This window comes from Scyliorhinus torazame, chromosome 14 (assembly GCF_047496885.1).
Source record: "Scyliorhinus torazame isolate Kashiwa2021f chromosome 14, sScyTor2.1, whole genome shotgun sequence".
Classification (NCBI taxonomy): Eukaryota; Metazoa; Chordata; class Chondrichthyes; order Carcharhiniformes; family Scyliorhinidae; genus Scyliorhinus; species Scyliorhinus torazame.
In genome coordinates, this window is record NC_092720.1 from 207,601,202 (window position 1) to 207,614,895 (window position 13,694).

A 13,694-nucleotide genomic window follows, 5' to 3' on the forward strand; every position below is an offset into this window, starting at 1 on the left:
TCCCGTAATAGTTTACAAGGCCGAGAAAAGAACGAAGAAGTGAAGTGTCAGCCGGGGCGGGAGCCTGTAGAATTGTGCGCACCTTCTCTGCGACGGAGTGCAAACCTTCACGGTCCACCCGTTAACCCAGGTAGACTACTTCCTTCGCCTGAAAGACGCACTTTGTGCGACGTAAACGGACTCCAGCCTCTGAAAAGCGTCTAAGGACATCTCCAAATGTTCCTGCGCCGACGTCCCTGTAATCAAAACATCATCTAAGTAGACAGCGACATGCGGTAAACCTCTCAAGATGCCCTCCATGACCTGTTGGAAAATAGCGCAGGCAGAGGATACCCCAAAGGGCAACCGTATATATTCATACAGGCCCCGGTGTGTATTGATAGTTACATGTGGCCGTGCGGCAGGGTCCAGCTCCAACTGTACGTAGGCATGATTCATATCTAATTTTGTGAACGAGAGTCCGCCTGCAAGCTGTGTAGAGATCCTCTATGCAAGGCATTGGATATCGGTCGAGCCGTGAAGCCGTATTCACTGTAAATTTATAGTCGCTGCACAAGCGAGCTGTGGCATCTGGCTTCATTACAGGTACAATTGGTGCTGCCCAGTCAGCGAAACGGATGGGCCTGATAATACCCAAACTCTCCAAACGAGTGAGCTCCCCTTCTACCTTCTCGAGCAAGGCTCAAGGCACCGGGCGCGCCCGCAAATAGCGTGGTGTGGCTCCTGGTTCGGCTTGGATATGGGCTACGGCCCCTTTTATTTTCCCCAAACCAGACTGGAATACATCTGGGTACCATCCCAGCACCCAAGTCAACCCTCCAGAATTTATTTGGAGGATGTGCTGCCACTGAAGCCATAAATGGCGCAACCAGTCCCGGCCCAACAGGCTGGGCCCATGGCCGTGTACCATGATAAATGCAAAATGCCCCTCCTGCCATCCATAAACATTAGGGGTCATCGTAGTTCCTGCAATGTCCAATGGTTCCCCTATGTTGGTGGCCAACCTGGCCTGTGTGTTGGTTATTGTAAGGGTCTGTATACCCTGCTTGATGCGGTCGAATGTCCTCTGGGCTACCATGGCGACCGGTGCGCCAGTGGCCAACTCCAGCTGAGGCGGGTGACCATTGACCCGTACTGTCACCTTAATGGGGGCCACACGGGGAGCTGCCACACAATGCAGCAGCAGGCAGTCGTCCTCCGTCTCCACATCCTTGGGAGTAGTCGCCGCAGGTTCATCCAAATGGAAGGTACGGCCCCTGGGCTGGCCCGTTTCTGTCAGAAAGCCGCGCCTCTGGCGCCCCCAGGACCGGCGTCCGGGACGGGGTCGGCGCCCACAAGTCCGACACAGACATGGATCCTCATCCATTGGTTCTGGAGAAGGCTCCCTTTGGGGAGGAACTTCTGATGGCCACTGGCGTCGATCGGGACGTCGCCTCGCCCAAGGTACCGCAGGAGTGCGGGGAGACGCTTTTGGATGGAAGGGTTGTGCCCCAAGGCGTGCACCTCCATTCCCTGTAGCTCCTCCACTCCCCGTTCTGCGCTCTCTCGGGACAAGACTATTTGAATGGCCTGTTGAAAAGTCAATGTTGGCTCAGCTAACAACTTTCTCTGGGTGGCCGCATTGTTAATACCCAAACCAAACGGTCGCGTAAGATTTCTGACAATGTCTCACCATAGTCACAGTACTCCGCAATCCTACATAGCCTGGATAGAAACTCTGCAATGGATTCTCCTGGGGTCCTCTCAGCTGTATTAAACCAGTAACTCTGGACTATTGTGGACGGTGTTGGGTTAAAATGTTGCCCCACTAAGTTCACAAGTTCATCAAACGCCTTAGTGTCCGGCGCAGCTGGGTACGTATGTCTCCGAATCACCCCAAACGTATGCGGGCCGCAGGTGGTGAGCAAAATGACCAACTGGCGCTCATTTTCAGTGATGTTGTTTGCCCGGAAATAGTAACGCATCCGTTGTGTGTACTGGTTCCAGCTTTCCAGCGCAGCATCAAAAACATCCAAACGTCCGTACAGATGCATGGTGTAACAGAAAAACAGCTTCCAACCTGTATCCAATAAAATTCCAGGGAGGTGGCTTCAGCAGCGTAGACAGCTATCCACTTTAACCCTCATCGCCAGTTTTGCGAGGGCCATGAAGAATCCAGCACGAGTTGAAGGATAGAAAGAAATAACATTTATTTACAATAACATATATATATATATACACAACAGCAGCAGCAACAACTCCCTTGCTGCTCACTCCTCTCTAGCTGGTTCCAAACTGGCCAGCTTTATTTATGCAGGGAATCTGCTAATGATTTCTCCGCCCCCCCCCCCCCCCTCATTGGGAAGCTCATACTCCCAAAGGATTGTGGGACAGCCATTAGTCCCCAGCCAGTGGTAAGCAGGCAGGTTATAACAGTCACCCACTGTCACTTCACCCACTCACTCACAGTAATTTTCTTTTTTCTTATGATTTAGAGTACCCAACGATTTTTTTCCAATTAAGCGGCAATTTAATGTGGCCAATCCACCTACCCTGCACATCTTTGGGTTGTGGGGGTGAAATCCACGCAGACATGGGGAGAATGTGCAAACTCCACACGGACAGTGACCCGGGGCCGGGATTGAACCTGGGTCCTCAGCGCTCGTAGGCAACAGTGCTGACCACTACGCCGCCATGTCACCCGCCCACCATAGTAATTTCCTGAGACTAAATCCAGAATTGAACCTGCTCTCTTTGGGCTTGTCACCTGTTGTTCAAACAAATTCCTGGACACAGTACGTGTACTTTTCACACTCAATGCCCCTTATATTGTTTAAAACGCTGTTGATATTGGGATAGTTGAAGTCTCCTATTATTGCCCTCTTATTCCTACAGGCATGTCTGCACAAATTACATTTAAAAACTTGCCAAATGGACAAATAATTGACAAATAAAGTTCGACACAGGTAAGTGAGAGGTTGTACATTTTGGTCGGAAGATTATTACTCGACAGTTACCAGTCTAGGTGGGGTGAATGGACATAGGGACCTCGGAGCACAATTATAACAGTCATTAAGACGTGCACCATAGCTTAGAAGGCCATAACAAAAGCAAAACCGGCTTTACTGCTCGAGGGATAGAATTGAAAAGTTGGGAAATTACACTGAAGCTGTATCACACCTTGTTTCGACCACACTGAGAGAACTGGCTGCAATTTTTGCTGCCACATTATACAAAGTAAGAGACACTGGAGAGGATGCAGAGAAGATTTACAAGGATGGTATCAGAAAAACCTGGGCCCGAATTTTTCGTCCGTCGGACTCGGGAACCTGGAGGGCCCAGAAGTGGATGCAAATGGCGTTTGAAGCTGCGGTCAGCACTGGAACACTATTTCACGCCGGCTGGCCAAACTGCGTGAAGGCAAATTCGACACAACTGAGAAGTGATTTGGCTGAAGTGGACGGGACAAGACTGCTATAGGAAAAATCTGCCGTAAACCACTGGGAAGCATTAATAAGTAAGATCCTTGGGGTAAAAGGCAGCCAGCGTGAACCGTATTCTGGGGAAGATTCAGTGGTGCTGGAGAGCGCAGGAAGAGGCGGGCACCAAGAAAAGGGAGACAAGGGGCTACCGGTCGGCGCTTCTAATGTCCTTCCTCAAGGAAACAGCTGGTGCGGAGCTTTCTCAGGCAGCTGTAAATACAAAATTGCGATGGAAAAGGTGTGCCAATAGCGTCAAGGCTGCACATTCAAACACAATCATCAGTCCCCAGACAAATTTATAAATTTTATTTCCGTCCTGATATTTTATCCTGCCCTGGATTGAGGCTGCAGCTGAAACGTAAAGGCCACCTGGACAATTGGCCTTCCAGCCAACTGTAAAAGCGGCCATGCAATGTAAAATTGCGTTCAGGATTGCGCAGGAGGCCATTTGGTCCATCACGTCTGTGCTACCTCTCCGAAAGAGGGTCCCACTTCCCCACCTTACCCGTAACTCCAGAAGTCTTCCTTTTCAGGTAACCATCTATTTATCATCTGAATGTCTCAATTGAAGCCAGGACCACCACACACTCAGGCAGCGCATTCCAGATCCCAACCACTTGTTGCATGCAAATGCTTTCCCCCATGGCCAGAATTTTAGCCCCACCAACTGCCCCGCCCCACCAAACCGGCGAGTTTGGAAGTGGGAGGGAGCTTATAAATTGCAGGGTTGCAATTTCATTCAGGATCCCACCCGTCCTGACCCAGATGCGACTTTGGGCAGCACGGTAGCACAGCAGTTAGCACCGTTGCTTCACAGCTCCAGGGTCCCAGGTTCAATTCCTGGCTTGGGTCACTGTCTGTGTGGAGGGTCACTGTCTGTGCGCAGTCTGCACTTTCTCCCAGTGTCTGCGTGGGTTTCCTCCGGGTGCTCCGGTTTCCTCCCACAGTCCAAAGATGTGCAGGTTAGGTGGATTGGCTATGCTAAATTGCCCTTAGTATACAAAAAAGGTTAGTTGGGATTACGGGGTTAGGGTGGAGGTGTGGGCTTGGGTAGGGTGCTCTTTCCAAGGGCCGGTGCAGACTCGATGGGCTGAATGGCCTCCTTCTGCACTGTAAATTCTATGATTCATGGTGGGACGGACAGGGCTTCAGGTGAGAAGCCCATCCATGCCTGTATTTACATAGAGATGTCGAAAATAGAAGCAGGAGGAGGCCATTCGGCCCTTTGAGCCTGTTCTGCCATTCATTATGATCATGGCTGATCATCAAGTTCAATATCATGATCCCGCCATCCCACTATATCCCTTGATCCTTTTAGCCCCAAGAGCTATATCGAATTCTTTCTTGAAATTACAACATGGCGCAGCATTGTCAATAGAAGCCGGGAGACCTCGCTCTTGGGATCTACCCGGCTCGCACTGCCTCGCGAGATCACTTTTTAGCACATTGACATATTAAAGCGAGACAGCTAGTTTCACTTTAATGTGAAGATTCCCGAGTTGCCCGAGGCACTGGGATCTATCTCCTTCGCCTTGAACATCCTGGGCGAGCGCCTTTCGGTACATCACAAACGGCGACGGAATGGCACTCGAGGAGTTTAGAAGCTCCCAGGTGCATGCTGTTTGGACAGGATGGTACTCTGGCATGGGTGGTGCCACCTGGGCACTCTGGCACTGACAATATTATCGGGGTGCCAGCCTAGCGCCTCATAGGTTACCAGATGGCACTGCCAGGGTGCCAGATTGACATTTTTGCGGGCTGGGGTGCGAGCGGGCTGTCGGTGCCCTGCGCAGGTGTTGGGTTCAGGGGCAGCCAGGGACCCTCTCACAGTGCATTGGGGCTTGAGGGGCTCGGGGGTCGCTTCAGGGGCTTCAGAGATTGGGATGCCGGCACTGAAGAGTTCCGGTGAGCGGAGCTCCTTAAGTGTTCAAAACGGAGCTATGTGCGGTCTCGGCCGTGTGCTCCCATTGAGGCCTCTTATCAAACCCAAGACGCGTTTTATAGCCTTGTGTCTCTTGACGCTGTGAGCACCAGGAAACATGCAGCTAAATGCACTAGCTATGGGATTTTGTTCCCATTTAGTTAAATCGTGCCCAATGTTCCTTGTTTCATATCACTCACAAATTTTGAAATTCTGCTTTTACACCAGGTCTGTAAGCAAGGGGCCAACACTGACTCCTGGAGAGTATTACATCTAACTATCTGGGTTTGTTCAGGATAAAGACTTGCAGTGTTGTGCATTGTTTGACAATGAGCAGTAGATTAGGAATACAGTCCATTACATACCTAGAATTGAACCAGGATTGAGTCCCTGAATGCACATCATTTTTCCTCCAATCAAACTGTAATTTCTTCTTGACGACCTGTGTCCTAAGGTTGTGAGGGAGAAGACAATGAGATGAAGAATGGGTGGCATTGAATGAACTCACTGAATTCTTGCTCATACTATCATAGAAACACACAAAATATGAGCAGGAGTAGGCCATTCAACCTTTCGTGCATGTCTGTCATTTAACAAGATCACGGCTGATCCTCGAACTCAATGGCATAACCGAGCATTCTCCCCATACCCCTTGATACTTTTAGAGTTTAGAAATCTATCTATTTCCTTCTTAAATAAATATTCAGTGATTTGGCCTCCACAGCCTTATGCGGTGGAGAATTGCACAGGTTCACCACCTTCTGAGCGAAGAAATTTCACCTCACCTGGGTCGTAAATTGCCCACCTAGTATCCTGAGACTGTGACCCATTGTTCTAGCCCCCCACCCCCCCCCCCCCCCACCCACCAGCCAGAGAAAACAACATCCCCGCTTCCAGTCTGTACAGCCCTGTAAAAATTATATACATTTCAATTAGATCCCCTCACATTCTTCTGAACTCCAGTGAATACACTGCAGTCAACCCAATCTGTCTTCAGACAGCAATCCTGCCACCCCAGGAATCAGTCTGGTGAACCTTCAATGCACCCCCTCTGTGACAAGTATTTCATTTCTTTGATGTGTGAAGGATTTAGGGTATTCCGGACCTGATAATACTTTATTAATAACCTATGCTCTAGGTTAACCCACCAAAAGAGGCAAACCTGTTTTCCTGCCAAGACTCGGAATAGACCTCACGAAGGGAGAATGCTTTTCCGGGTCTCAGACAGTTAAACAGGATTTCAGTTACTTTTTATGGGGAAAGTTCAGATGTGTCACACATAACTAAATCTTTACCTCTATCGTCGTGGGTCCTAGCCATTTAAGGCTTCCTAAATGAGTGTCCAGGAGCTTAAACTTTGAGAGTAATTCTTACACAGTATAATTTTAATCAAAGTACTTTTATTGTAAAAATACTCCCAATCGATGCATACAGAATTGCAGAGTTAAAAATATAAATTGATTAACAGTCTTTAGTTACCTGTTAATAATATAAAATCGTTAACAGTCCTATGTCACCTGCTAACTTCTCTCAAGAGAATGAGATATCTGAAACATGGAAAAACCTAAAGTATCTCTTATCAATTTCTAATACATTTCTCAGAGGTTTAACAGAAACATGCCTACAAAACCATGATGGTCTTTGTTAGATGAGGGAAGGTGAAGAACAGAGCTTTGACCCACACTCCTGCAGGGGTGTGAGAAGGTACCTCTCTGCTAAAATGCCCATCTTTTTATGTACATAGAATTCTCTTATCAGTCAAAGACTGTATCTGTTATCTTGTCACTTATTGTTGGTTAATTGCCTATAGCCAAATGGCTAATTGGCTGTATTATCATCAATACATATTTTAATGATCGTAGTGTTTGTGTAAATGTCAGGTGTCTTAAGATATATTGGCAAAGGGGACTCATATAGAGGCCTGTCTTTTTTCAGTGTTGTCATGTTCTTTAGATACCAAAACAGACACTTTTTGTGAGGGTGTTATTCGAAGTGTCAAGAGGTATAGTTAGGAAAGGATTTGTGTGCTTATTTGTCTGAAGGATTCCTTGTCCTCATGGTTTGAATACTTCTAGGTTCAGGGGAGTGATCCCAAAGAATTTATGGTGTGTCAAAGGGAGGTCTTTCTTATCCTGTAATTGTTTGTATTAATGCTTCTTGAAACCAGCTCGGAGTTTCTCCCAGCAGGTGGTAACCTCTACATGACCTTTAGCTAAAGTGGTTTTATTCCACTTTGAATTAAAATGCTGTTTGTATTAATGCCTTATTTTAAACCAAAATCTGCGGCGAATGTGATATTCATCACAGATGAGGAGACAAAAACTGCACACACTACTCCCAGTGTGGTCTCACCAAGGCCTGGTACAGCTGCAGTAAGACATCCTTCTTCCTTTACTCAAGTGCTCTTGCAATGAAGGCTGACATACTATTTGCCTTCCGAACAGCTTGCTTTACCTGCATGCTTGGTTTCAGTGACTGGTGTACAAGGACACCCAGGTCCCTTTGTGTATCAATATTTCCCAATCTATCAGCATTTAAATAATACTCTGCCATTCTGTTTCTCTGTCCAAAGTTACTTGGGAAAATACGTTAAAAATAGAAGCAGGAGGAGGCCATTCGGCTCTTTGAGCCTGCTCCGCCATTCATTATGATCATGACTGATCGCCAAGTTCAGTACCCTGATCCCCAAATCACGTTCTCCCTTTGGCCGCAAGAACTATATCTAATTGCTTATTGAAATTACACAACATTAAGCTGAATCTGCAATGTATTTGCCTCCTCACTCAACTTGTCTGAATCATCTTGAAGCCTCACCTTCCCACTAAGTTTTATGTCATCAGCAAACTAGTAAATATTACTTTTGGTTCCCTCATCCAAATCGTTGATGTATGTTCCGAATAGCTGGGGTCCATGCACTAATCTCTGCGAGACTACACTAGTCACCACTGCCACTTCAAAAAAGACCCATTTATTCCTACTCTACTGTCTGTTAACCAATTCTCAAACCATGTCAATAGATGATTCCCAATACTGTGGGATTGAATTTTGCACACTAACCTCCTATGTGGGACTTTTTCCAAAAGCGTTCCGAAAATCCAAATGCACCACGCCCACTGGTTCACCCATATCTATTTTTAAAATTTAATTCATGAGATGTGGGCATCGCTGGCGAGGCCAGCATTTATTGCCCATCCCTAGTTGCCCTTCAGAAAGGCTATTCTACTAATTGCATCAAAAGCTCCAAAGTTTGTCAAATATGATTTCCCTTTCCGAAATCCAAGTTGACTTTGCCTAATCACATCGATATTTCCGAAGTGTCCTGTTATCTCATGCTTTATAATAGGCTCTAGCATGTACCCTACTTCTCCCCATACTCAAACTGCCCCCTTTGCTTTCCTCAGCTGCACCTCCGCCTTCCTCGTGGTCAGCAAGTCAAACTCCGCCTGTAATTTCCGGCGCTCGTTCAACAGCCCGCCCTCTGGGGCCTCTGCATACCTCCTATTTACCCTGAGTATCTCTCCCACCAGTCTCTCCCTCTCCGCCCTCTCCTTCTTCCCTCTATGGGACCCAATGGAGATTAACTCTCCCCTAATGACCGCCTTCAGAGCCTCCCAAACCACTGCCACCGTCACCTCTCCTGTGTCGTTTGCTCCAACATAATTCTCAATACTCCTCCTTATCCGCCCGCACACCTCTTCGTCCGCCAGCAGTCACACATCCAGTCGCCAGAGAGGGCGCTGACCCTGTTCCGCCCCCATTCGCAGGTCCACCCAGTGCGGGGCATGGTCCGAGACCGCAATGGCCTAGTGGTTTATAAACACTCTTGCTATGATTGTCAGCTCATGACTGTGGTGATATGCCCAAGATGGAATGTGTACGACCTCCAACCTGCAGGTGGTCGTACAGACACAGCATACGGTCTCAGGACCAAGGTCATGTGACTAGGGACTCCCATATAAGGGGAGACACATCCGGCCATCTTTAGAAGAAGATTGAGAGGGTAATAAGCCATACAAGTGAATGGTCGGTGCTAGGTGCAGATTTCAGAGGAGTAATAAGCAGATTCCATGAAAACATGCTCTGTAACAGATAGCCATCTTACCACACAAGACTTCATTAAAGGTTCTGATTTGAACAAGTCGAAGTGTTTGGTGTATTCCTTTGTATAAAGGACCAAACACAACACTGACCACATCAAAGCAGTTAAGTAGTTTCACTGCCTGGGTGGGGGATGCCACCCATTATTCCAGCGGTGGGGGCAGTATGCTCCTCCTTGATGAGGGATTGAGAGTGCCCTCTTTGTACGTTGGCGGGAGTTAAGATTTATATTGTGGTGGGGGAAATGGGAGCCTGCTGTTGGATGCTGGGATCGGACTGTCCGCTCAAAGTAGCAGTCCGACACCGGAATTTGACTGGAATCTGGCATGGTCTCCCCCATGCATAAATTTGCATGGCCAACGATTGTGACTGGGTCCCACTCCTAGCGCCAGGGGAGACCAGTCCCGATTCTCCACTGATGGAAATACTTAGATTCAGGAACGAAGAACCAAGGTCATGTCCACGGTGTTAAAAACAAGGGTGGCGCTGAGTCCAGAGGTGGCGATTTTCGGGGTGTCAGAAGACCCGGGAATCCAGGAGGAGAAAGTGGCAGACGTTCTGGCCTTTGCTTCCCTGGTAGCACGGAGGGACTCAAAGCCGCCAAAGTCGGAGACCTGGCTATCGGACATGGCTAGCTTTCTCTGGTTGGAGAAAATCAAGTTCGCCTTGAGAGGGTCACTGTTGGGGTTCACCCGGAGGTGGCAACCGTTCGTCGACTTCTTCGCGGAAAATTAATCGGGGGGGGGGAGAATAGTTTAGGTTAGAGTAGGGGGGGAATAAGGGTGGGACCTGTACAAGAGGTAAACGGCTTTTGCACTATGTTTATAGTTTCATATATATTGTTTATTTTATTGTTGTTACTATACCAAAAATACCTCGATAAAATGTTTATTAAAAAAAAGGGAAGGCAAATGCAATGTTCATGTCGAGAGGGCTAGAATACAAGACCAGGGATGTACTTCTGAGGCTGTATAAGAGTCTGGTCAGACCCCATCTGGAGCATTGTGAGCAGTTTGGGGCCCCATATCTAAGGAAGGATGTGCTGGCTTTGGAAAGCTTCCAGAGGAGGTTCACAAGAATGATCCCTGGAATGAAGAACTTGTCACATGAGGGACGGTTGAGGACTCTGGGTCTGTACTCGTTGGAGTTTAGAAGGATGAAGGGGGATCTTATTGAAACTTACAGGATACTGCGAGGCCTGGATAGAGTGGAGGTGGAGAGAATATTTTCATTTGTAGGAAAAACTAGAACCAGAGGACACAATCTCAGACTAAAGGGATGATCCTTTAAAACAGAGATGAGGAGGAATTTCTTCAGCCAGAGGGTGGCAAATCTGTGGAACTCTTTGCCACAGAAGACTGTGGAGGCCAAATCACTGAGTGTCTTTAAAACAGAGATAGATAGCTTATTGATTAATGAGGGAATCAGGGATTATGGGAAGGAGGCAGGAGAATGGGGATGAGAAAATATCATGATCGAATGGCGGAGCAGACTCGATGGGCCAAGTAGCCTAATTCTGCTCCGATGTCTTAGGGTCTAAGGGTCTAAAGTTGGTCAGATATGACCTCCCCTTAACAAAACCTTGCTGACTGTTCTTATTTTTTCTTACTTTATCAGAGTTGAAAAGCCAGAGCTCAAGAGTGTGGACAGGGGCAAACGCCTAACCCAGCTCCTTGCCTGCTCCAAAACACAATTCAAACTGAATCCAATTCATGGTCCCCACAAGAGAGACACCAGATCCGGGCATTACACCTGACCTCACGCTCATCTTAGCCAAAAGGCCGAGAAGCGATATAGTGACTGTTCTTGATTAATCCCGGTCTCTTATTCATATTTGATATCTTTGAGGAAGTACCATGTGCTGTGGATAAAAGGAATGTGATGTACTTAGATTTCCAGATGGCATTTGATAAAGTGCCACATCAAAGGTTATTGCAGAAAATAAAAGTGAACGTTATAGGGGTAACATACGTGCATGGATAGAAGATTGGTTGGCTAACAGGAAGCAGACTGTAGGTTGGCAAGATGTAACGAGTGGTGTGCCACAGGGATCATTTCTGGGACCTCAACTGTTTACAATTTATGAAATGTCTTGGATGAAGGGAAGATTGCCAAATTTGCTGATGACTCAGGGATGAGAGGAGGACAAAGGAGACTGCAAAGGGACATTGATAGGTTAACAGAATGGACAAAGATCTGGCAAATCTTGGGAGGTTATGCTGCAATTATATAAGGTGTTAGTGAGGCTACACCTGGAGTATTGTGTTCAGTTTTGGTCTCCTTACCTGAGAAAGGACGTACTGGTGCTGGAGGGTGTGCAGAGGAGAGTCACTAGGTTAATCCCAGACCTGAAGGGGTTGGATTACGAGGAGAGGTTGAGTAGACTGAGACTGTACTCGTTGGAATTTAGAAGGAGGAGGGGGAATCTTATAGAAACATATAAAATTATGAAGGGAATAGATAGGATAGATGCGGGCAGGTTGTTTCCACTGGCGGGTGAAAGGAAAACTAGGGGGCATAGCCTCAAAATAAGGGGAAGTAGATTTAGGACTGAGTTTAAGAGGAACTTCTTCACCCAAAGGGTTGTGAATCTATGGAATTCCTTGCCCAGTGAAGCAGTAGAGGCTCCTTCATTAAATGTGTTTAAGATAAAGATAGATGGGTTATGGTGTTCGGGCCGGAAAGTGGAGCTGAGTCCACAAAAGATCAGCCATGATCTCATTGAATGGCGGAGCAGGCTTGAGGGGCCAGGTGGCCTACTCCTGCTCCTAGTTCTTATGTTCTTACGTTCTTAAATGGAGTATCATGTGGGAAAATGTGAAATTGGCCATTTTGGCAGGAAGAATAAAAAGAAAGCAGAGTGCCTGAATGGTGAGATTCATAGATTCATAGAATTTACAGTGCAGAAGGAGGCCATTCGGCCCATTGAGTCTGCTCCAGCCCAAGAGCATCCTACTCAAGCCTGCGTATCTACCCTATTCCCGTAACCCAGTAACCCCCACTTAACCTTTTTTGGACACGATGGGCAATTTATCATGGCCAATCCACCTAACCTGCACATCTTTGGACTGTGGGAGGAAACCGGGGCACCCAGAGGAAACCCACGCAGACACGGACAGAACGTGCAGACTCCGCACAGACAGTGACCCAGCGGGGAATCGAACCTGGAACCCTGGAGCTGTGAATCAACTGTGCTAGCCACTATGCTACCATGCTGCCCACCAAAGAATGGTTTCTTGATCATCGTACGATGTTTTTTTTAAATTTCAGATATTTATTGGATTCAATTTCCACCATCTTCTGTGGCAGGATTCGAACCCAGGTCCCCCAAATATTCCAATAGTGTCTGACTCACCAGTATAGGAACAATACCACTATGCCACCAACCCCCAATTCAGAGATTGCAGAACTCGGAGATGCCAAGGTATCTGGGTGTCCTCATGTATGAATCACAAAAGGCTAACATGCAGGTACCTAATTAGGAAAGCTAATAGAAAGTTATAATTTATTGCGAGGGGAATAGAGTACATAAATAAGGAGGTTATGTTTCAGTTGTACAGGGCACGAATGGGACTACAGTTGGAGTACTGTGTACAGTATTAGTCACCTTATTTAAGGAAGGATTTAAATGTGTCAGCAGTAATTCAGAGGAGGTTTACCAGACTAATACCTGGCATGGATAGATTGTCTTATGAGGAAAGGTTGGCCAGGCTTGTATACATTGGAGTTTAGTAGAATAAGAGGTGATTCGATTGAAACACTGAAGGCTCCAAGGAATTTTGACAGGGTGAATGTGGAGAGGATGTTTCCTCTTGTGAGAGAATCTAGAACTTGGGGTCATTGTTTCAAAATAAACGGTTGTCCATTTTCCCTCAGTTGGTCTTGAGTCTTTGGAACTCTCTTCCTGAAAAGGCGGTGGAAGCAGAGTCTGAATATATTTAAGGTAGAGATGGACAGATTTGTGGTAAGCAAGGGTGATAGGTCATCAGAGATAAGTATCAGGTTGCAGATTTGATGTAACTGTCAGATCAACCATGATCTTGTTAAATGGCAAAGTAGAGTCATGGGAAGAATGGCCTCTTGCTCCTTGTTCCTATGTTTGTATGTATGTTTGTATGTTCATTACCTGTCCTGGCTCACTACGGACAGAGATGAGTGTTACCTGTGATAGTCTCACTGTGGACTGTGAATTACCTGCTCTTGTCTCACTACAG

General features: G+C 47.0%; 1 protein-coding gene across 3 annotated transcripts in view; it reads right to left on the bottom strand.

The window, feature by feature from the left end:
- Positions 1–13,694, bottom strand: part of LOC140390398 (N-acetyllactosaminide alpha-1,3-galactosyltransferase-like) — a 52,066-nt gene that overhangs the window by 13,050 nt on the left and 25,322 nt on the right. For all 3 annotated transcript variants that reach the window (XM_072475537.1, XM_072475539.1, XM_072475538.1), the window contains one exon: positions 5,748–5,831. In XM_072475537.1, coding sequence (XP_072331638.1) covers positions 5,748–5,831 — 84 coding nt within the window. The remainder of the gene's footprint in view (positions 1–5,747; positions 5,832–13,694) is intronic.